Source organism: Macaca thibetana, chromosome 10 (assembly GCF_024542745.1).
Source record: "Macaca thibetana thibetana isolate TM-01 chromosome 10, ASM2454274v1, whole genome shotgun sequence".
Classification (NCBI taxonomy): Eukaryota; Metazoa; Chordata; class Mammalia; order Primates; family Cercopithecidae; genus Macaca; species Macaca thibetana.
This window is the reverse complement of record NC_065587.1, coordinates 25,811,355-25,836,069: the sequence shown is the minus strand read 5'-3', so window position 1 is coordinate 25,836,069 and position 24,715 is coordinate 25,811,355. Positions and strand designations below refer to the sequence as shown.

The window sequence follows — 24,715 nt, the reverse complement described above, 5'->3', positions numbered from 1 at the left end:
GCCGAGATCATGCCACTGCACTCCAGCCTGGTGATGGAGCAAGACTCTGTCTCAAAAAAAAAAAAAAATAGCCAGGCATGGTGGCGTGCACCTGTAATCCCAGCTACTTAGGAGGCTGAGGCAGGAGAATTGCTTGAGCCCAGGAGGCAGAGGTTGTAGTGAGCCGAGATCATGCCACTGCACTCCAGCCTGGTGACGGAGCAAGACTCCGTCTCAAAAAAAAAAAAAAAAAAAAAAAAAGCCAGGCATGGTGGCGTGCACCTGTAATCCCAGCTACTTAGGAGGCTGAGGAGCAGGAGAATTGCTTGAGCCCAGGAGGCAGAAGTTGTAGTGAGCCGAGATCATGCCACTGCACTCCAGCCTGGTGACGGAGCAAGACTCCGTCTCAACAATGAAACAGATATTCTAAAATTGAGAGTTGTATCATGCCACTGCCCTCCAGCCTGGGTGACAGAGTGAGACCCTTTCTCAAAAAAAATAAAATAAAATAAAATTGAGAGTCATGATAGTTGCATTACTCTGTAAATACAATAAAAACCACTGAATTGTGTATTTTAAATGGGCAAATTGTATACGGCATGAATTATATCTCAATAAAGCTGTTGCCAAAAAAAACAAAAAATGCCACCAACCTCTCTACTTCTCTCCACCTCCACAGTCACCTGGTGCAAGCCCTGTTAAGCCTGTGAGGACCACAGCAGCCTCCTCACTGGACTCCCTGCCTCCACCCGAGGTCTCCACATAAGGAGCAGCTGATGGGGTGATGGGTTCTCTAAGATGCAAATCAGGACAGCAGAGTTCAGAACCCTTCTATGGCTCCCCGGGCCCTTGGCCGCCCATCTCTCAACTTCAGCTGGGGCCCACACCCCTGTGCCCCTGGAGTCCCTCGAGTATCCCAGGAGAAGCTCATCCCCACGCTGGGGCATCTTCACTTACTGCTCCTTCCTCCTACCCCCAGACATTTGCCTGGCTGGGTCGCTTCCACAACTCAGATAGCATCTCTCAGGTCCCTTCCCACAAGAGCCCGTTCCTGACCTCCTGTCACCCCCTTTTTCTCTCACTCCTAGGACTTACCACTGTCTCCATGAATAACCTCACTCATTCACTGGCTGGAGGCCTGCCTGCCTCTCCAGACCAGTGCTGTGCACCAGAATGTTCTGTAGTAAATGGAGATGTCCTGCCAGTCATATACAGTGGCCAGGACCCATGTGTGGCTTTGGAACATCTAAATGGGGACAGAGTGACTAAGGAACTGAATTTTTCATCATATTTAACTAAATTTAAATCACCACCAAGTAGCTATCACACAGCCGGAGATGGTGGGCTTGGCCCCATCTAGGTCCTGCCTAGAGGCCCTGGCACCCAGAACAGGGCCTGCCTGGCATGGGCAGAACAGAGGGCTGGAGGTTAACCCCAAAGTGCTTCCCTCTGATTTCTTCAAGCTCTTCATACCAGCTCCTGGGTGAAGGGCTGACCACACATTATCTCATGATAAATCTCTGACAAGTCCATGAAGCAGGCAGGAGTCCCATCCTACAGATGAGGAAACTAAGGCTCAAAGAGGTCTGGGAGGTGCCCAGAGTCCTGCAAAGTAGGGTTTAATCCTAGGTCTGCCCAGTATGCAGTCTGGGGCTGTTTCCAGAAAGAAATCAAATGATACAAGTACAAAGATTCATCTCCTAATAAAGAGCTCTAAGAAATCAATGATAAAAGGACCAACAAAAAGCAGGTGGAACATAAGCACATGGGTTACAAGAAAGAAATACAAATGGCCTCACATACCTCACAAGATGCCATCCTCGCTCACAACAGGAGAAAGCAAACCAAACCACAGTCAAAGGTAAGGGGCACTCATGGGGTCAGAGGGTGACCTCCAGAAGTCTGATACACCAGGGAAGGATGAAATGAAAGAGGCCAGTAAGGAAGTCACAGGTATAGCTCCACTGCAGGGCACACGAACACAATTCTACAAAACTACAACCATATTCCCCCGTAGAAGGGCAGTCAGCATTCTTAGCCTGTGGATATACCTGCAGGTGTGCACCACGATATGTATACATGGTTTGAAATACAAAGGATTGGAAATAGCATCCACAAGAAAGGGTTAAAGAAACTGGGCTACATCCACAAGCAACCAAAAATAAATATAAAAATGAGGATGCTGTCTGTAAGCTGAATCCAAAAACTCTCAGACCAGGTGAAGTGGCTCCCGCCTGTAGTCCCAGGACTTTGGGAGGCGAAAGCAGGAGGATCGCTTGAGCCCAGGAGTTTGATCCAGCCTGGGTAACATAGGGAGACTTCTAGCTCTACAAAAAAAGAAAAAAAATTGGCCGGGCACGGTGGCTCATGCCCGTAATCCCAGTACTTTGGGAGGCCGAGGCGGGCGGATCATGAAGTCAGGAGATCGAGTCCATCCTGGCTAACACGGTGAAACCCCGTCTCTACTAACAATACAAAAAAATCAGCTGGGCGTGGTGGTGGGCACCTATAGTCCCAGCTACTTGGGAAGCTGAGGCAAAAGAATGGCGTGAACCCGGGATGCAGAGCTTGCAGTGAGCCAAGATCGCACCAGTGCACTCCAGCACTCTGTCTGGGCGACAGAGCGAGACTCCATCTCAAAAAAAAAAAAAAAAAGAAAGAAAGAAAGAAAGAAAGAAAGAAAAAAAAAAATTAGCCAGGAGTGGTGGCATATGATTGTAGTCCCAGCTGCTTGGGAGGCTGAGGTGGGAGGATTGCTGGAGCCCAGGAGGCTGAGGCCATGACCACTCCAGCAGTGAGCCGTGATCTCGCTACTACACTCCAGTCTGAGTGATAGAGCGAAACCTTAGCTCAAAAAAAAAAAACTCTCAAGACACATTATATGAAAAACAGAAAGGTGGAAAATCTGTGGGTTCAGCAGAGATCCTCAACCCAAGATTCCCCTGGGGAGCTTTCATAACTAACAAAGACAGGTCCTCCCCCAGAGATTCTGACCTAACTGGCCTGGAGAGAGGCCCAGTCATTGATATCTTTTAGGATTCCCTGTGTTACTCCCATAGGCAACCAAAGTTTCAACCACTTAGACAAAATGCTCTCTATTATGGAAAAGTAAAGCAAAAATAAAAATATGTACTTCTACGTGCTTGTATATTCATAAAGGAGCCTCAAAAGAATGTGGACCAAAAAAAAGGGAATAAAAGTGATTACCGGGTGGAAGAAATGTAAGCACGGCAGGTATCAGGGGAATTTTTATTGTATGTTTTTAAGTATTTTTGGAGTGGAGCCACGTGAAATCCTCTCTCTCTTAGAACTAAAATAAATAATTTAAATAAACGAAATACTACAGCTGGGTCTGGGAAACAGTTTCTATAAATGTTTGTTAAGTAAAGAACAGAGAAAAAGAGAGGAAGGGATTACTTGAATTACAATCACACCCTTTTGGGCTGTAAATCAAGAAACCCTCACCCAAGGAAGCAACCTTGTTTCTTTTTCTTCTTCTTATTTTTTTCTTCTTCTTCTTTTTTTTTTTTTTTTTTTTTTGAGACGGAGTCTCGCTCTGTCACCCAGGCTGGAGTACAGTGGCCGGATCTCAGCTCACTGCAAGCTCCGCCTCCCAGGTTCACGCCATTCTCCTGCCTCAGCCTCCCGAGTAGCTGGGACTACAGGCGCCCGCCACCTCGCCCGGCTAGTTTTTTGTATTTTTTAGTAGAGACGGGGTTTCACCGTGTTAACCAGGATGGTCTCGATCTCCCGACCTCGTGATCCGCCCGTCTCGGCCTCCCAAAGTGCTGGGATTACAGGCTTGAGCCACCGCGCCCGGCCTATTTTTTTCTTGAGACAGGGTCTTGCTCTGTCACCCAAGCTGGAGTGCAGCGGCCGGATCTCGGCTCACTACAATCTCCACTTCCTAGGTTCAAGCGATTCCTCCTGCCTCAGCCTCCTGAGTACCTGGGATTACAGGCATGTGCCACCACACCCAGCTAATTTTTGTATTTTTAGTAGAGATGGAGTTTCACCATGTTGGCCAGACTGGTCTCGAACTCGTGACCTCAAGTGATCCTCCAGCCTCGGCCTCCCAAAGTGTTGGGATTACAGATATGAGCCACTGCATCCAGCGCAACCCTGTTTCTAATACACAGAAAAATTCAAATCCACCCAAATACCCATCAGTGAGGGTCTAGGTGAAAACAGATTAGGCTCAGTCACACAATGCAATAATTACCAACCATTAAAAAGAGGAAGGGGAGGCCGGGTGCGGTGGCTCACGCCTGTAATCCTAGCAGTTTGGGAGGCCAAGACAGGTAGATTGCTTGAGGCCAGGAGTTCAAAACCAGCCTGGTCAACATGGTGAAACCTCATCTCTACTAAAGATACAAAAAATTAGCCAGTCCCACCTACTCAGGAGGCTGAGGCAGGAGAATCACTTGAACCCGGGAGGCGGGGGTTGCAGTGAGCCGAGATCGTGCCACTGCACTCCAGCCTAGGTAACAAGAGCCAAACTCTGTCTCAAAAAAAAAAAAAACCTAAGCCACAAGATTTTCTGTAGACTGTTGTCGTCGACGTTTCCATAGAAAGCTTATGTATTTACCTGTATCTAAGTCTATGCATTTACCTATATCTATGTCTGTGTCTAGAACAGGGTTCCTCAACCTACAAACTGCAAACACTTGGGGCTGAAGCATTCTTTGCAGTGGGGGCCGTCTTGTGCCTTGTAGGATATTGGGCAGCACGCTTGGCTTCTACCCACGAGACGCTAATAGCAACCTCTTCCCAGGGTGTGACAACAACAAAATATGTCTCCAGACACTGCCAAATGTGCCCCGGGGGCAAAATTGTCCACGGCTAAAAACCACTAATGGGCCTGGAGGGTGTTCCCCAGTTTACGCACCACACTCAGTATTTAAAGGAGATTTTCTCTCTACACCATTTTTCTACAGTATTTCAAATTTTACGCAAGCATTCGCTATTATTGCAATATGAAAAGTATGACAATTATGCACATATATATGATTGATAAGTGACTGTCAATATAGAAAAGTCAGAAAGGACGTAAACAACTGCAATGGTGGCTGCCTCTGGGGAACACTCACCTTTTATTTTCTATACCCCTGTAAGCTTTGAAATTTTAACAACCAACATTTTTTCCTTCTGTATTGGTGTGTTTTTATGTATTTATTATTATATTTTTTTTAAGATCGAGAACCAAAGATCTTTGGGCAGGAGACAAGAGAGAAACGGGAAGCTGGTCCAAGGCTTCCCAATCTCTTGGTGAGAAAACAGATCCCCTGACAACCAGCACTGCTGGTGCCTGCGTGCTCCGGGCAGGCATCCAAGGCTGGGCTGCGGGACAGCGCTGAGCCCAGGATCCCCCCTCTACAACATCCCAACTCCCTCACCACCAGCAAGCCCTGAGCAAGGTGCTGGCAAACAGATAAAGTGTTGCATTTCCACGGCCTCTTCCTTCTGCCACTGTTGCCACGATATTAGCCTGCGGGTGGGCACAGGTGAAAGCCTTCTCAGGAAGCACACGGGGGTGGCTCAAGCTGGGTGCTTTATTTCAATTCAGTCTAGTAACAGTGCTTTGGGGCAGGAATCCCTGTTAACTCTGGTGGGGAAACTCAGGCTAGGAGAGGCCAAGAGGCTGCTTTACACACAGCAGGCAAGTAGCAGCGTGGAGACTGAGACGCCAAGTCTGCATGATCCTGAGCGTGGTTAAGAGAGCTTGGCCTCTTGGGAACAGACATGGGTTCAAAGCCTAACTCCACCACTCATCCACTCTAAACTGGAGACAAATCCTCACTGCATGATCGCTACTGACAGTATCCCAGTGTTTCCTTTCTGTAGCGTCCACGTCCAGACTGGCCACCTAGTCCCTTTTACACACAAGAAAACTCAGGTGCAGGGAGCTGAAAGGTTTTGCCCTGCATCACTCAGTCTGCAAGTGGCAAAGGTGGAATCTGGGGCCTGATTTGCTGCTGCCACATCGCACAGGGCGGTGCTAAGTCAGTTTCCACATGTCCCCCACAACATCCTACGCTTTTCCCACCCCCAAACCTTTGTCCATGCTGTGCCCTGCTGAGAATACCCTCACCTCCTCTCATCAGCCCACCCAAACACATGGCCATCTCTCAAGCTTGGGCTGAGACCAGCACCTCCTCCAGGACACCTTGGGCCTCCTCTTCAGTGCCTCCCTCTGCACCCCATCACTCCCCAGTCTTGGACCACAGTGCCCCATCTCCCCACAGAGAGCAGAAGCTTCCAAAGGGTGGTCCCTGTGCCTCAGATTTCTTCCCCACCTTCATGGTTCTTCACCAGAATGGTCTCGTAGAACATGGCCCACTACCTGTTGGGTAATAGGCCAGATTTTGGTTCAAATACCAGTTTTGCCACTTACTGCTGTGTGACCTGAGACAAGTTACTTCACCTCTCTGAGCCTCTGTTTTTTTGTTTTGTTTTTTTCTCCATCTATACAGGAAGATGATCACACCAGCAGTAGGTAGTGTCAGCACTCTGCCCAACACTCAAGTATATGCCAAAGATCAAGAGAAGGGGCCCCCTGCCAACACCCTAGAGCCTCACTGATCGATATTTGGGTAGATTTGAATTTGTGTGTGTGTTAGAAACAAAGTGGCTTATTTGGGTGAGGGTTTCTTCACAGCTGTTCTGCTTATGCACCCCAAAAAGGGTATGCTTGCAATTAAAGTGATCCCCCTTCCTCCTTTCCTCCCCACCCCCCACCCTGCCATCCGTCCTTCTCTTTCCTTCTGTTCTTCACTGAACAAAGGAAGCCGGATTTTCTTTCTTCTGCTGAGCATGGTGCTAGCCAGGATGGAAAGGTCTGAATGTTCATGACCCCACAAACAGCCTCAGGCAAGGACAGAGGGACTGGAAAATACATACTCCAGATGCCTTGACCCCTGGACACGACAACTTCAGAGGTTGGTTCCAGGCTGCCTCCCAGGTGTCTCCAGTGAGACTGATCCTCAGTGGCCCACCACGGCCCCTGTAGCACCTGCCTCACTTCTTCTCTCCCCTACTGGTTCTTCCTGGGATCACCCCCTTAAAACGTGCTTACAGGCCGGCGCGGGGGCTCACACCTGTAATCTCAGCACTTTGGGAGGCCAAGGCAGGTGGATCACGAGGTCAGGAGTTCAAGACCAGCCTGGCCAAAATAATGAAACCGTATCTCTACTTAAAAAAAAAAAAAAAAAAAGGCCGGGCGCGGTGGCTCAAGCCTATAATCCCAGCACTTTGGGAGGCCAAGACGGGCGGATCACGAGGCCAGGAGATCGAGAGACGATCCCGGCTAACACGGTGAAACCCCGTCTCTACTAAAAAATACAAAAAAACTAGCCGGGCGAGGTGGCAGGCGCCTGTAGTCCCAGCTACTCGGGAGGCTGAGGCAGGAGAACGGCGTAAACCCGGGAGGCGGAGCTTGCAGTGAGCTGAGATCCGGCCACTGCACTCCAGCCTGGGTGACAGAGCAAGACTCCGTCTCAAAAAAAAAAAAAAAAAAAAAATACAAAAAACTAGCCAGGTGTGGTGGCGGGCTCCTGTAATCCCAGCTACTTGGAAGGCTGAGGCAGGAGAATCACTTGAACCCGGGAGGCGGAGGTTGCAATGAGCTGAGATTGCACCACTGTATTCCAGCCAGGTGACAGTGTGAGACTCCATCTCAAAAAAAAGAAAAAAAAAAAATACAAGGGTCTGCTTCTGTTGGAACCCAAAACCTCACTAAGATCAGTTGTTCACTCATTCAACAAATATTTCTTGGACATTCACAGTATGTCAAGCATGATGCTGGATTCTGGGGATACGATAATGAACAGGAGGCCGGGCGCAGTGGCTCACACCTGTAATCCCAGCACTTTGGGAGGCCGAGGCGGGCGGATCACAAGGTCAGGATATTGAGACCATCCTGGCTAACACAGTGAAACCCTGTCTCTACTAAAAATACAAAAAATTAGCCGGGCATGGTGGTGGGCACCTGTAGTCCCAGCTACTCAGGAACCTGAGGCGGGAGAATGGCTTGAACCCGGGAGGCGGAGCTTGCAGTGAGCTGAGATCACACCACTGCACTCCAGCCTGGGCGACAGAGCGAGACTCTATCTCAAAAAAAAATAAACAAATAATAATAATGATAATAATGAACAGGATACAACAGGCTACTATACAGCAGAAGCACAATAAAGCTACCATTAATATCTATCATTATTGTCATTGTAGGACAGAAGTGTAAAACAGGTGGCCCGTGGGCTGTATGGGGCTAGCAGACAAGTCTTGTTTGGGCTGAAGAGCATTTTTAAAAATAAGTCCTCCTCGGCCGGGCGCAGCAGCTCATGCCTGTAATCCCAGCACTTTGGGAGGCCGAGGCGGGTGGATCACGAGGTCAAGAGATTGAGACCATTCTGGCTAACACGGTGAAACCCCGTCTCTACTAAAAATACAAAAAAAAAAAAAATCAGCCGGGCGTGAGGCTGAGGCAGGAGAATGGTGTGAACCCGGGAGGCAGAGCTCGCAGTGAGCCAAGATTGCGCCACCACACTCCAGCCTGGGTGACAGAGCGAGACTCCATCTCAAAAGAAAAAAAGGCCTCCTCATTTCCTAATGGGATTACACATAAAACTCTGTATTTTCAGATTCTCTTGATAAATGAGGTTTGCCATCTCAAGGCCAACATTCCTGCCGGTGAAGAACCAGCTGGGCTAGGCGTGGTGGCACATGCCTGTAATCCCAGCACTTTGGAAGGCCAAGGCAAGAGGATCACTTGAGCCCAGGAGTTTGAGACCAGCCTGGGCAACGTGGCAAAACCCTGTCTCTACAAAAAATAAAAAATTAGCCAAGCATGGTGGCGCATGCCTGTCATCCCAGCTATTTGGGAAGCTGAGGCAGAAGGATGGCTTCAGCCCAGGAGATTACGGCTGTAGTGAGCCATGATCGTGCCACTGCACTCCAGCCTGGGCAACTGAGCAAGACTCTTTGTTTCAAACAAACAAGAGAACCAGGTAGGACCAAGCAGCAGTTCCCAGTTCAGAGAGGGCAAGAGCTCTCCATCTGCCGCAATCCACACCCCTCCTTGGAGCCTCACACCCAGCCTGACTCCACTCATTTATGTACCCGTGTGGGCCATACAAAATCTGAATTTCGGCCCCCTAGGCTAGATGTTTAATCCACGTTTGACAAAATTAAAAAGAGCCTTGGTACTTACCTTGTGGCTATCTCCAGTCCCTGACTCCCACCAACAGGGTCCCATTTTGGCCTCCAAATTCTCTCCAGTAAGGCTGGGCCTCCCTTTGGGCTGCTCTCGCCTCCTCTCTCTGGCTTCATGCATGATGGACAGGCCCTCTCGGATGCTGGCAGGGGGCCCCTTCTCTGAGTAGGTCCTCTTGATATCCAGCGGCGCCCGTCCACAGTCACGTGGGTGGTCAACCCACTGGGCCACACTGCCCTCCTCTCCCCGCCCAGAGGATTTCCTTGGGGTCCCTTTCTTCTGGTCAGCAGGGGGCGATTTGGGTGACACTCTGACCCCACTGCCTGGATCCTCCCGAGCAGAGGGCTTTGATTCAGCCAGGTAATTCTGACACTTTGCAACGTGATATTTACTGGCAAAGGCCTTTCTGTCATCCTCAGCGAACCCCAAGCTTTTTTTCCTGGGATCCACAGAGATAGGAGAGCCCCTCCCTGGATACTTTTCAGAAGGAGCCGAGGGTGGCAGAGCCCAGAAGGGAGGACTAGATTTGGTGCCCATTGCTGGCTCTGAGGTCTCTGCTGGCTGCTTGCCTAAGCCAGGAGTGAAACTGTGGTTTATTTCGGCAGAGCTGGCCGGTTTCCAGAGACCCCCAGTATCGGGCACCTCCTTCAGGCTCCTCCTTCTCTGCTCCACCCCACCTGGCTGAACAGGCCTCTCCCGAGGCAATGTACTGGACTCTGCTGTGGGACTCCTCCTCCTCTCCTGAGCCTCCCCAGGGACTTTCAGCGACAGCTCCTGGTACTCTGCCATCAGGGCATCAATGTCAAGAACGCTGGATCTGTACCCGTCTCTGATTTTACCTGGGAACGTCTCACTGATCACATCAGTCTTCCTTCTCACAGGGAGATCTTTTGGGCGACTCCTCAGAGTCGGGGTGGTTTGGGGAGCTTCACCGCTGGGGGAAATCTTGTTTGCACTTTCCTTCCAATCATTTTGAGGACGAGGGCCATCTTCTGATCCCCGATGACTCCATAAGGAATCCACATCAATGATTCTTCCAGTGAAAGGCTCCAGACTCCTGGCCCCAACAGATGATGGACGGTCTGTTGGCTTCAGAGTTTTTAAAATGCTTGCATTTTCATGCTCTCGTCCCCTCATCCAGTTTTTACTGCCTGCCATCTCCAATGCCTCTTCATGACCAAGAGAAACCAAAGTAGATGTTAAAGAATGAGGAGATGGGGGTGGAGTGATTTTTCTAGAATGTTCCAGCAAGTTTTCAGCCCCTGACAGAACCACACCCTTTGCCTTTTGAATACTGGGAATCTGATAGGTGACTGCAAAAAATGTCGCCTTGGGTTCCACAGGTGACCCTTGCTTCACTGCTGGGGAGGCCTGATCCCATGAAGCGCCTGGGGTAACCTCCTGGGTCTCCACCATGTAGTGGAATAGTTGAGGTTTTCTTAAGGCACTGGCTGTGGGGCTCACATAATCTGTTCGTCTGTGCACCACATGTGGAGAGTCCTCTGGGACGAGAGAACTGAATGTATCAAACTTCACGTTGGGGGGTAAAGTCCGCCGCCGCCATCTGTCCATTCTCTGGTCCGTGGGGCTGGCTTTCCGCATTTTGACTGCAAGCTGTGGCACCTGGGCCGGCCTTGGATCACCCTCCCTGGCAGCTACAACGAAGGGCCCTTTCTGCACAGCAAATGCATCTGGATGTGTTCGTGCTTGGGAGTCAGAAGGCTCATTCGAAGGTCTGGAAGGAGGATCTAGGGGGCATCCTTGGGGTTGGCCCCTTGCTCCTTCTCCTGGCTTGCTTCTGGCCCCTTCTGGCCCCTCATGCTGGCTTTCCCAGACGGCAGCCTTGACAGCCCGGACAGAGGTGGCCCCGGGAGCACAGTGCTCTTCACTGACCCCCACGGTGGCTTTGTGCGAGCTCACCACCGCCCCGCCTGTCCATTTGGGCGACGGGCAATTGCCCCCAGACTTCAGCCCACTAGCCTCAGGCATGCCTCGAGCTTCCCAAATCAAACTGGCCCTTTGGACGGACCCTGCCTGACCTTCCAAACCACACTCCAGGTCAGCAGGGGTGACCTCCTGGGACAGCTGCCTGTCTTTCAGTGAGAGCCAAGACCTGCGGCTGCGGAGTGTGACCGCTTTCTCCTCCGGTGCCGGTGAGACGGCCTCGCTGTGCACACGCTCCCCAACTGCATGCACAATGTCATACCTGGGCTCAATCCTCTGCGATGGGGGAGGATTTTCCCAGTGTTTGAGGAAGGTGTTATTATTGCGGTTCTCAGCCAAAGGATATTTTTCCCGGAGAGGCGTGTGAAACGGTCTCAGTTCACCGTTCAAAAGGGCAGTTCGTCCCAATTTCTCCATCTCGGGATTGTCAAACCCTTTGGCATTCTCTTTCTTGAGTTTTGTCATGTCTGGTGGGTCCCTGCCCAGCCAAGAGCCCATCTCAGGCCTCGGCGGGTCCCTGCCCAGCCAAGAGCCCATCTCAGGCCTCGGCCTGGGTTCTGAGACACGGGCATTGGCCGTGTCACCAGGGGGTGTGGTGGAGAGACAATGTCCAGACTGGTCAGCCACTGTGTGTCTCTCCACATGGTGCTCAAACACTGTGGCCCACACAGTCTGGAAGCTCCGATCATCTTCTGGAGTGACGTCAGAAGGGCACGGCGCCTCCACTGAGGTTCCACCGCGGCAGCTGTCCGGGTCTTGGTTAGAGCTAACCTTCCGCTCCGTCTGCCTGGACTTCTCCCGGAGTGTCCCAGGCTTCCAGGGGCTTCCATCCAAACCATGCCCCTCCTTTTGCTGGAAAGAAACAAAAAAAGAAACACCTCAATGTTAAAGGATTCAAGATGGAAAGGAAAAAGTGGAGTGATTGAAAGGGCTGCTTGTATAATTAAAACAATGAAATACCATAAAATTGAAAAGAATGAACACACCCAGTATGGGCGAGGATGTGGGGAAATGGACAGTCAGATACTGTTGGAGAGAATATCAATGAACCCGACTTTGGGCAATGCAGTGTATCTATCCTGATGTTAAAATACTCATTTCCTTTTATCCAGCCAAGTTCCTCCCAGGACTCTTTGCCCACATGCACAAGTCTACACGAACAAGAAAGCTGAGAGAGTACCATTGGTGTAAGCAAAAGAACACAGAAACAACCTGAATGCGCACTGGAAGGGCATTGGCTAAATTTCAATTATCTCCAAACGATGGACTAGTGCACAGGCACTGGTTACCATAGAAAGAGGCAGATCCCGCCAGGTGCGGTGGCTCATGCCTGTAATCCCAGTACTTCGGGAAGCTGAGATGGGAGGATCGCTTAAGTCCAGGAGTCCCAGACCAGCCTGGGCAAAATAGTCAGACCTCATCTATACAAAAAAACCCAAAATCTTTTAAAAGGAATTAAAGGCCGGGTGCGGTGGCTCAAACCTGTGATCCTAGCAGTTTGGGAGGCCGAGGCGGGCGGATCACCTAAGCTCAGGAATTCGAGACCAGCCTGGTCAACATGGTGAAACCCCGTCTCTACTAAAAATACTAGCCAGGTGTGGTGGCACACGCCTGTAGTCCCAGCAACTTGGGAGGCTGAGGCAAGAGAATTGCTTGAACCTGGAGGGCGGAGATTGCACTGAGCCGAGGTTGTGGCACTGCACTCCAGCCTGGGCGACAGAGCGAGCCTCCGTCTAAAAAAATAAATAAAAGGAATTAAATACTGATTCATGCTACATCGTGGATGAATTTTGAAAATATTATGCTAAGCAAAAGAAGCCAGTCAAAAAGCTACATGTTACAAGACTCCATTTATATACAGCACATATAAATATAAAAGTACATATATATAAAAATATATATATACACACACACACATCATAGGTTAATCCATAGAGACAGAAAGTAGATTAGTGGATGCCTGGGAATGGGTGATGAGGACACAAGGTTTCCACTTGAGGTGACAGAAGATTCTGGAACTAGATAGTGGTGATGCTTACACAACACTGAAAACATCTTTAATGCCAGTCAGTTGTGCACTTTAAAATAGTTATAATAAGGGCAGGGGCACAGTTTGCTAACCCCTGCTGTAGATGATGGAATGCCAGTGAAGTGCTCTAAAAACACTGACTGTAAACCTTTGTTTAAATATATACGTATATATACACACACACACACACACACATATATATATACACACACACACACACATATATACATTTTTTTTTTGAGATGGAGTCTCCCTCTTTCACCCAGGCTGGAGTGCAATGGCACGATCGTGGCTCACTGCAACCTCCACCTCCCAGGTTCAAGCGATTCTTCTGCCTCAGCCTCCCGAGTAACTGAGAGTGCAGGCATGCACCACCACACCCAGCCAATTTTTGTGTGTTTTTAGTAGTGATGGCGTTTCACCATGTTGGCCAGACTGGTCTTGAACTCCTGGCTTCGAGTGATCCACCCGCCTCAGCCTCCGAAAGTGCTGGGATTACAAACACGAGCCACCGCACCCAGCCTGTTTATATTTTAATATGTACATTTTGCATAAACAATATATGAATCAATTCTGATTGTAAAGGAATCCAAACAATACAAAGTTCAATTCTTTTTTTTTTTTTTTTGAGATGGAGTTTTGCTCTTGTCACCCAGGTTGGAGTGCAAGAGTGCAATGGCGCAATCTTGGTTCACCACAATCTCTGCCTCCCAGGTTCAAGTGATTCTCCTGCCTCAGCCTCCCAAGTAGCTAGGATTACAGGCATGCGCCACCACACCTGGCTAATTTTTTTTGTATTTTTAGTAGAGACGGCATTTCTCCATGTTGGTCAGGCTGGTCTCGAACTCCCAACCTCAGGTAAACCACCCGCCTTGGCCTCCCAAAGTGCTGGGATTACAGGTGTGAGCCGCCACGCCCGGCCAAAGTTCAAATCATTTTTGTTCCCTTGTTCAAATACCAGTCCCCGTTCCTGGATAACAGCTATTACCAATGGGTTATGATCCTTGAAGAGCCTTTCAGAACTCTCTTTGTATTATTTATATATATATTAGAAAGACTGTGAATTTTTGAAACTTTGTAAATTTTGTAAATTTCACAAATTCATTATTTTTCTTTAAAAATAGTTAAAATAGCCGGGCGCGGTGGCTCACGCCTGTAATCCCAGCACTTTGGGAGGCCGAGGCGGGCAGATCACGAGGTCAGGAGATCGAGACCATACTGGCTAACACAGTGAAACCCCGTCTCTACTGAAAAATACAAAAAATTAGCCGGGCGTGGTGGCGGGCGCCTGTAGTCCCAGCTACTCGAAAGGCTGAGGCAGGAGAATGGCGTGAACCTGGGAGGCGGAGCTTGCAGTGAGCCGAGATCGCACCACTGCACTCCAGCCTGGGCGACAGAGCGAGACTCCGTCTCAAAAAAAAAAAGTTAAAATAGTATGTTTTGTGCTATGTGTACTTTTTTCTTTTTAAAGACAGGATTTCAACCAGGCACGGTGGCTCATGCCTGTAATCCTAGCACTTTTGGAGGCCGAGGCGGGCAGATCACCTGAGGTCAGGAGTTCGAGACCAGCCTGACCAACATGGAGAAACCCCGTCTCTACTAAAAATACAAAATTATCTGGGGGTGGTGGTACATGCCTGCAATCCCAGCTACTCAGGAGGCTGAGGCAGGAGAATCGCTTGAACCCAGGACGCAGAGGTTGCAGTGAGCCGAGATCGTGCCATTACACTCCAGCCTGGGCAACAAGAGCAAAACTCTATCTCAAAATAAATAAATAAATAAATACAATAAAGACAGCATCTCGCTCTGTTGCCCAGGTTGGAGTGCAGTGGCGTAATCAGAGCTCACTGCAGCCTCAAACTCCTGGCCTCAAGCAATCTTCCCACCTTGGCCTCCTAACGTTCTGGGATTATAGGCATGAGCCACGGCGTCCAGTTTGTTATGTGTATTTTACTACAATAAACACACCCACATACACACACATACAAAGTCTACTTACAGAGATAAAATCTCATCACATGTAAAGCAAGTGTTTCTTTCTTAACTATTCCCTTCTTTAAAGTTTCAAACATACACAAAATTACAGAGAAAATAATGAACTTGCCCAACCCACCCCTCCCAATTTAATGACAATCAGCATTTTGCCACTCTCACTACACACAGCCTTTTTGCCCTTGCCGCTACTGTCACTACAGCATTTTAATACAAATATAAGGAGCTTTAATTACTTAAATTGGATCCCCCCCTAACCATTTTCAAAGAAATGATTCAGAAAATGCAATAATAAAAGTTGCAGGGCAAACCGCCGCCTACGAGAGTGGTGGTGGGTATTGCCATTCAAAGCCAGCCCACTTTTGTTGGTGATTTACTGAGATGGGTACAAGCTCGAAATCAAGCACTGGTATTATTTTTAAAACTCCACAGAGGTGTCTTAAAACATAAAACATGCATCTACCATATGATCCAGCCATTCTATTCCTAAATGTTTAACCAAGAGAAAAGAAAACAGAAGTCCTGGCCGGATGCCGTGGCTCACGCCTATAATCCCAGCACTTTGGGAGGCCAAGGCAGGCAGATCATCTGAGGTCAGGAGTTCAAGACTGGCCTGGCCAACATGGTGAAACCCCATCTCTACTAAAAATACAAAAAATTAAATGGGCATAGAGGCACGTGCCTGTAGTCCCAGCTACTCAGGAGGCTGAGGCATGAGAATTACTTGAACCCAGGAGGCAGAGGTTGCAGTGGGCCGAGATCATGTGACTGTACTATCTCAGGCAACAGAGTGAGACTCTGTCTCAAAAATTTAAAAAAAAAGGCCAGGCACGGTGGCTCATGCCTGTAATCCCAGCACTTTGGGACGCCGAGGCAGGCGCATCACGAGGTCAGGAGATTAAGACCATCCTGGCTAACACAGTGAAACCCTGTCTCTACTAAAAATACAAAAAATTAGCTGGGCGTGGTGGCGGGCGCCTGTAGTCCCAGTGACTCAGGAAGCTGAGGCAGGAGAATCACTTGAACCTGGGAGGCGGATGTTGCTGTGAGCCGAGATCGCACCAATGCACTCCAGCCTGGGCAACGGAGCGAGACTCCGTCTCAAAAATAAAAAAATAAATAAATGAAAAAGAAAAAAAGAAAAGAAAAGAAATAGAAGTTCTTACAAAGCCTTGTCCATAAATGTTCACAGCAGCTTCACTGGTAATTGCCCCAAACTGGTAACAACCTAATTGTCCATCAAAAGATGAATGGATAAACAAATTGTGGTCTACTCACACAATAGAATACCAGTCAGCAACAGAAAGGAATGAACTACTGATACATGCTACACCATGAATGATCTCAACATAACTACTCTGAGTGAAGCAGCAAGGGCAAAATAAAAGAGGACTGATTCCATTTATATTCAAGTCTAGAAAATGCAAACTAATCTACACGGACAGGAAGCAGACCTGTGATGGGCTGGGAAGACCAGGGGAAGGGAGAGATTACAAAGTGGCAGCCGGGCATGGTGGTTCACACTTGTAATCCCAGCACTTTGGGAGGCCAAGGTGGGTGGACAACTTGAGGTCAGGAGTTCGAAACCAGCCTGGCCAACATAGCGAAACCCCATCTCTACTAAAAATACAAAAATTCGCCAGGCGTGGTAGTGGATGCCTGTAATCCCAGCTACTAGGGAGGCTGAGGCAGGAGAATCACTTGAACTTGGGAGGCGGACGTTGCTGTGAGCCAAGATCGTGCCACTGCACTCTAGCCTGGGCGACAAGGGCAAAACTCCGTTTCCAAAAAAAAAAAACAAACAAACAAAGTTGCATGAGGAACCTTTTGCATGTGATGGAGATGTTTGCTATTGTGACTGTGATGGTAGTTTCACAGGTGTACACACATACAGAAACTCACCAAGTTGAATGTTTTAAATCTGTGCTCTTTCCTGTATGTCAACTGTATCTCAATTAAAGCTGTTTTTTCAAAAAAAACTAAGACTCTGCAGAAAGCATCAACCATTATAGCTAGCAGTTAATTTTATGAGTTTTCTCTTATTAAAATGAAATAAAAATAATTTTTAAGCAATTTAATTGCTGGTAACCTACTTCTTTCTTTTTGTCTTAATTTATATTTACATTTATATTTATATTTTTTATTTTTTATTTTATTTTATTTTTTTTTGAGACAGAGTCTCGCTCTGCCGCCCAGGCTGGAGTTCAGTGGCACAATCTCGGCTCACTGCAAGCTCCGCCTCCTGGGTTCACACCATTCTCCTGCCTCAGCCTCCCAAGTAGCTGGGACTACAGGTGCCCACCACCATGCCCAGCTAAATTTTTTTGTGTTTTTAGTAGAGACGGGGTTTCACTGTGTTAGCCAGGATGGTCTTGATCTCCTGACCTTGTGATCCGCCCACCTTGGCCTCCCAAAGTGCTGGGATTACAGGTGTGAGCTACCGCGCCCGGCCTATATTTTTATTTTTTTAGAGACAGGTCTCACTCTGTCGCCCAGGCTGGAGTGCAGTGGTGTGATCATGGCTCACTGCAGCCTCAAAGTCCTGGACTCAAGCCATCCTCCTGCCTCAGCCTCTGGAGTAACTAGAACTATAAGGTTTACACAACCACATCTGGCTAATTTCAAAACAAAATTTTTTTCTTTTAGAGATAAGAGTATCACTATGTTGCCCAGGCTGGTCTCAAACTTGTGGGCTCAAGCAATCCTCCCACCACACCTCAGCCTCCCAAAGTGCTGGGATTACAGATGTGAGCCAATGTGCCCAGCCACCTACTTCTTCCTTCTATGGCTAGGTGGGAAGTAGGGGGAAGGCAGGAAGAACCATTATGAAAGACCTTGAAGGAGTTTCTATTAACATCTTAAACCTAAATTTTAGTATTTTAATAAGGCAGGCACTCCTATATAAGAAAGACGTGCCCCTCTGCCTATTTGCAAAGAAAAAAACGCCTGATACATTTGTAAACAGCATTTAACACCTGGGAGTAGGGAGTCACCACTCTTCATGCCAGAAGGGACTTCATAGTCCCAACATTAGAAGAAAAAATGTTTTATCGTGTGCATGACACGTTTCTGAGTCTTCCCGGGGTCTAGAAGATCATGGAGGCTCCCCCGCAGCTATAACTGCCTGCTGGTTAATGAGAGATGTGCCACATAGCCACTCCTTACCTTTTCTCTCGGTTCCTTAAGAAACTCGCCGCTCAGCTCGGCACTCTTCTCATATTTCACTTCGTTGCTTGAAGCTGAACTTGAAAACCTGGTGCAGAGATCTGAGTTACCTTTACGGAGCTGGAAGCTGTTACTCCCCCCAGCCCACACACCAGCTCAGGAGCCCAGGCCAAGTAACCTTAAGAAAGGACATTTCCTTTCCCCTTACCAAAAGGAGAACTGCCCAGTGGGGAGAGCCTACCTTAAACACAGCATTACCGGGGTGGAAGGAGCCCCAGGCTGGGGGAAGACACCCAGGTGCCAGTCCCAGCTCTACTGCCTCTTCACTGGGGGAGCTTGGGTTAGGCTTGTGACCTCACCTGAGCCTCTGTTTCTTCATCTATAAAACGGGGATAATTAACACCTCCCCATCCCTTTTATGGGGCAGATAAGAGGCTGCTCAAGGCCCTAATAGCTATGTGAGGGCGTTTAGGGAAGAGCGGAGATGCCCCAGGAGGGATAATGAATGGCTGTTGTTAGCAATGCCAGGTAAAAGAGCAGCCCCACCTCAGAGCAGCCCCCAGACTGAAGGGTAGTGGGATGTCAAGGAATGTGTGGGGGCCGAGGTCTGTCTCTGCCTCTCTGGATCACCAGGGCCCTCTCTGGGCCTCGTTTTCCCCACCTTAAAAAGGGAAGAGGGGGTGGAGCTAGAAGCTTTCCCTCCCGGGAGAGCTCTCTGGTGTAAATACCTGAAGATGTAGCACGTGTTTAGTTCAGAGCTGGGGACTTTGAAGAAAAGGAAAGGGAGAGAAATGAAACCACTTAAACCTAACCTACTCTCAGCAACCCAGGGTCTGCCTCCTAGGATATGTGAGGCTGAGAGGAGTTGTGTCTCAACTCAAAGCCTCAGTTTTCCCATCTGACAGATAACCACACAGCCTCTCCAAGGCTCTTCGATGACACAGTGAGAGGAAGCATATTAGGACCCTGGCATAGGTGTCCTTCTCTGATATCTTAACTCAGGGGTTGTCAGGCCTGGCTGCACATAAGATCGACTTGGAAGCTTTTAAAAACTACCAAAATGTGGGCCGGGCGCGGTGGCTCACCCCTGTAATCGCAGCACTTTGGGAGGCCAAGGCGGGTGGATCACAAGGTCAGGAGTTCGAGAACAGCCTAACATGGTGAAACCCCGTCTCTACTAAAAATACAAAAATTAGCTGGGTGTGGTGGCCTGCCCCTGTAATCCCAGCTACTCGGGAGGCTGAGGCAGGAGAATTGCTTGAACCCGGGAGGCAGAGGTTGCAGTGAGCTGAGATCGTGACATTGCACTCCAGCCTGGGCGACAGAGCAACTCCATCTCAAAAATAAATAAATAAATAAAAATAAAAAATAAAATAAAAACTACCAAAATATGAGACCCTCCCCAAATCAAGTGAATCAGAATCTCTAGGGGTGGGGCCCAGGCACTGGTATTTTTTCTGGGTTATTCTAAAGCACTGAGAGCCAGTGGTCTAGCTTTGGCTTGGCTGGCTGTCCTGGTTCCCAGGGCAGGGAGGGCAGTCTGCCCAGAGATCCTGCCTTTGCAAGCTCCACCCTGGACAAAGTATGTCAGTGGCATGCATGCCATTAAGAGCCAGTCGATCATGCCCAGTGGCATCTCTCTGTTGTGGCCACTTGTGGGAAGTGGGCCAAGTTTAGAATGTCATTATTAACCAACTGACTTAGAATATCTTTCTTTTTTTGTGTGTGTGATGGTGTCTTGCTCTGTTGTCCAGGCTGGAGTGGTGTGATCTCGGCTCACTGCATCCTCTGCCTCCCAGGTTCAAGCGATTCTCCTGCCTTAGCCTCCTGAGTAGCTGGGATTACAGATGTGTGCCACCATGCCCAGCTAATTTTTGTATTTTTAGTAGAGATGGAGTTTCACCATGTTGGCCAGGCTGGTCTCAAACTCCTGACCTCATGACCCACCCACCTCGGCCTCCTAAAGTGCTGGGATTACAGGCATGAGCCACCGCACCCAGCCTAGAATATCATTATTAACCAACTGACTTAGAATATAATTATTAACCAACTGACTTAGAATATCGATATTAACCAACTGATGTAGAATATCGGTATTAACCAACCGACTTAGAATATCATTATTAACCAACTGATGTAGAATATCATTATTAGCCAACTGACTTAGTATATTGGTATTAACCAACTGACTTAGAATATCATTATTAACCAAATGACTCAGAAGATCAGTATTAACCAACTGACTTAGAATATCAGTATTAGGCCGGGCACAGTGGCTCACGCCTGTAATCCCAGCACTTTGGGAGGCCGAGATGGGCGGATCACCTCAGGTCAGGAATTTGAGACCAGCCTGGCCTACCTGGTAAAACCCCATCTCTACTAAAAATACAAAAATTAGCTGGGCGTGGTGGCGGGCACCTGTAATACCAGCTACTCGGGAGTCTGCGGCAGAAGAACTGCTTGAACCCGGGAGGCAGAGGCTGCAGCGAGTGGAGGTCACACCACTGCACTCCAACCTGGGCAACAGAGCAAGACTCCATCTCAAAAAAAAAGAATATCAGTATTAACCAACTGACTTAGAATATCAGTATTAACCAACTGACTTGCCCAAGTTACCTTGACTCCTCTGAGTTTATTTTCTGGGCCACTCATAGAGGCTTAGGCCCAGTCTGAAGTGTTCTCTCTCTGCCTTCAGGGAAGAAAGGCTTAGCTATGGAGACAGGCTCAGCCGGAATGCCATCCAGCTCCCACCTCCTCACAGTATTTCACCCTTCTGCCCTGCCTCCGTGAAATGGGCACACACCAGCCAGTTCAATCACACAGCACACCTGAAGCTGAGAAAAGCCATGAAAACAGCTCCAGGCCCCCCGGCTGGCCATACCCAGAGGGAAGCTGCACTGCCTCTCCGTGCCGCACCTTCCTCATCTGAGAAATGGACCCTGCCACGACCTCCTCTTGGGCTATGGGTAAACTGAGGGGGGCAACAGGTGCCCAGCACGGAGCCTGGTTCCCTTCTCCTCAGGGCCTGTGGGTGGGCGGCTGAGGGAGGGGCGTAGGATGCGCCTACTTACAATTTGGTCAAATCCGCCGACAGTGGCCGAGCCTGGAACGTCCTCCTCCTGACCTCGGGCTTGGCCTCGGAGCTCTCGGCAGTCCAGCCTCTGATCCGCTCCTGGACGCTGACAACCCCTTTCTCCGGCTCTGGTGCCACCAGTGGGGACGCGGGGGTGGCCAGGCGGGGTTCAGACCCCACTGCCAAGGCCAAGGTGCTGTCCTCCCGAAACAGGTTGATGCACTTCCTAACGCTCCTCCTAGAGGCCCACTCTCCCCCTGCCAGGGCCTCCCCGTCCGCCACTCTGCTCTTAACCTCAGCAAGTTCTAGGCCCCTTCCCAGCCTGGGCGAGGGGGACTCAGCAGCCTTCTCTGGCTCTGGGTCCAGCTTGGCCCTTTCTTCCCGGGGACTCTGGTCATTGCTGGGGGTGACCCTGGCTGAGCCCCCCAGGGCTCTGGGGCTGCCCGTCTCTGGCTTCGAAAGCATCTTCTCCTTCTGTTCACGGATTTTCTTGGCCACCTCTAGGAAGTCCCAATCAGGATCATGAAGAGGAGCCTCCGCCTTGACCAAACACTCCCTGTCCATCTTGGACGCTGCTCTGGGCCTCTCTAGCCCAGCCATGTCCCCTGCTGGGGCTCCACTTCCTTCATCGGCCACCTTCCTCAGCAAGGCCTCTTTGTTCTCGAACCGGGCCGTGAGGTCCATGGACAAGGGCCTGGGCTTCCTCACCCACGTCTTCTCGGGAGGGGTGGGGGGCACTTTGCCCACGGTGGCCGCTGCACCAGGGCCTGGCTTCTGAGGCTGAATGGACTCCGTGAAAATGGCAGACACGGGCCTCCTCTTCAGGCGAGGCCTGGGCTCCACAACAGGGCATGCCGTGTCCTCCACACTGCTGGCCTTTAAAGGAGGCTGGTCTTGGCCTGCCTCCTCTTGGGGTACAGGTGACTTTGTGTCCTGAGACAGGGGGCCTGACCGGGGAAGGGTCCCCGCAGGCTTTCGGGTGAGCAGGGTGGGCTTGGCGGCCACCTCAGGCCGGGAGCCAGACACACCCGGCTTGGCCTCCTCGGCCCCCTCACGGACCGCCTTCCCCACAGTGGGGCCGCTTTTGGTGGTTTCGAAGAGAATCATGGTGTTGGGGCTGGGCCGCGGGAACACAGCCTTGTTGAAGAGGGGCGAGCCCATCCTCGGGCCCTCCCCACTGCCCACCTCCTGCCCCACCAAGCCAGGCATCCTCTTGTCCAGATCCTTTGCTGCTGGCTCCTCAGAGAGCCCCCCAGAGGAAGAAGGTCCAGTTGAAATGGGCCGCAGAGATGGAACAGGAGATTTCACGTCCTGCTCCTTCGAGAAGGGTTTGGGGGCGAGCCTTGGCAGAGGGAGTAAGCGGGCCGGACTCCGCAGGGGGCTCTTTGCTTCCAAGATCCGGGCTGGAGGAGCCCCAGAGGCTTCGCCGGCCTGGAGGAAGTAGGTCCTCGTCAGGGTCTCCTCCTTGCCAATCTCACCCAGGCCTGGCACGGCCGTCAAAGGCGTTATGGAGCCCACCTCGACCCGCGTGGCCATGGTTATGGTTGTGGACCCATGGGGGTTAGGAACATCGAGAATGGAGAAGCAATTGCTAAACAAAACAAACGAAAAAGTAAGTTTGGAAAACAGTCAGCGTCTGGGTTGAAGCAGAATGGTTTAGAGAAATGGGACAGAGTCCTAAGCCCCAGATTCTGTTACGACAGCCCTCCGCTGACCTCACCAGGCAGGCTTGGACCTGCCTCTCCCAGTCTCTGAGCTCTGGACAAGGGGAGTGGACTAAACGTCCATCCCTGAAGTTCGTTCCAGCTCTAAGGGTGTAGAAAAAGCATCAACACTTGCTGGAGGGTTTTCCCGACTCAGCTCATCTAGAGGCCAGCACTTACGGCAAACAGCAGTGATCTCTGCTATACAGATAAGGAAACCAGCTCAGAGAGGCCAACTAACTGGTCTGGAGTCACCCAGGAAGCAAGACGCGAAGCCAGGATTTAAAACCAGGTTTGACACCAAACTCACACCACACATGCTCCTCCCTGAATAGGCCTCAGTGGGAGCGTCCTCACATTCCCTCACTCCTGTTACCCCGTTTTCCCACTGCAGAGCCTGCCCACATCCCAGGTGATCCTAATCACAAGTGTATGCTAAGCACCTAGCACAGAGAAGGCAAGTGACCTGCTGCAGGTCACACAGCAACGCAGCTCGCAGCTCGGGGGTGCCTGGGAGCATAAAGCTGGTTAGTGACCTTGGAACCCATGCCCTAGGCACCAACCCCACCCAATCGTCCCTTAGTTCCTTTTCTTTCCCCTCTCCCACCCTTCCAGATGCCATAAAAAGAAGCCATTCTCATTTTTCTCACTCAACCTGCTTTTGTTATTTGTTTGCTTGTGGTTCTTTTCTGTTGAACACACATTTTATGCTGACTGCCTTCATATTCTTAATAAAAAGAGAAACGTCCAACTGTGAGGGCTTCCCGTGAGTAAGATCTCGAGCTGTGTGACATGCTTCTTGTGTTTTATAAATCTCATCCTCCTCACAACCCTATTTAGTGGGTACAATTAGGAGACCCCATTTTGCAGCAGCTTGGGGCATAAGCCTCTTGTTCACGCTGCTATGAGATCTGTTTTCTCAAAGCAGGGGCCTTCCTCTCTCATTAATCCTCCAGCAACCCCGAAAGGCAGGAATGAAGGCATCATCATTATCTCCCTCATGGAGATGAAGGGAAAGGGCCCAGAGAGGTCACCAGACTTGCCTACAGTCACCCGGCTGAAACCTAACCTCAAGTCCACTACCCACTTAGCTCTGTATTTTTTTTTTTTTTTTTTTTTTTGGAGACCAAGTTGCACTCTTGTTGCCTAGGCTGGAGTGCAATGGTGCAACACAGCAACCTCCTCTTCCCAGGTTCCAGCCATTCTCCTGCCTCAGCCTCCTAAGTAGCTGGGATTACAGGCATGCGCCACCACCCCCAGTTAATTTTGTACTTTTAGTAGAGATAGGGTTTCTCCATGTTGGTCAGGTTGGTCTCAAACTCCTGACCTCAGGTGATCTGCCCACCTCGGCCTCCCAAAGTGCTGGGATTACAGGTGTGAGCCACCAGGCCCGGCCTCAGCTCTGTCTTTTTAAAAATTATTTTTTATTCCTTTCTGGTCTTAAAAAGTGCCAGGTAAGTTGCTGCTCTCGATCCCTCAGGCTCTCTTCATGCCAGTGTTTTCTTCCCTGTGAAACTGCCCCCAGCCAGCCCCCACCTAGATGGACTAAAAAAGTAGAAGGTATTTTAGTTAAATACAAGCCTCTCCACTTCCCTTCCTTGGGGCCCCACACTGCTCCC

At 49.8% G+C, this 24,715-nt stretch overlaps 1 protein-coding gene across 2 annotated transcripts in view; it reads right to left on the bottom strand.

Annotated features, from left to right (window-relative positions):
• Nucleotides 1-24,715, bottom strand: part of KIAA1671 (KIAA1671 ortholog) — a 254,841-nt gene that overhangs the window by 153,864 nt on the left and 76,262 nt on the right. For both annotated transcript variants that reach the window (XM_050745892.1, XM_050745891.1), the window contains exons 3-5: nucleotides 21,392-22,984; nucleotides 18,321-18,408; nucleotides 9,188-11,986 (exon numbers count right to left, since the gene is read on the bottom strand). In XM_050745892.1, coding sequence (XP_050601849.1) covers nucleotides 9,188-11,986; nucleotides 18,321-18,408; nucleotides 21,392-22,929 — 4,425 coding nt within the window. In that variant the 5' untranslated portion in view covers nucleotides 22,930-22,984. The remainder of the gene's footprint in view (nucleotides 1-9,187; nucleotides 11,987-18,320; nucleotides 18,409-21,391; nucleotides 22,985-24,715) is intronic.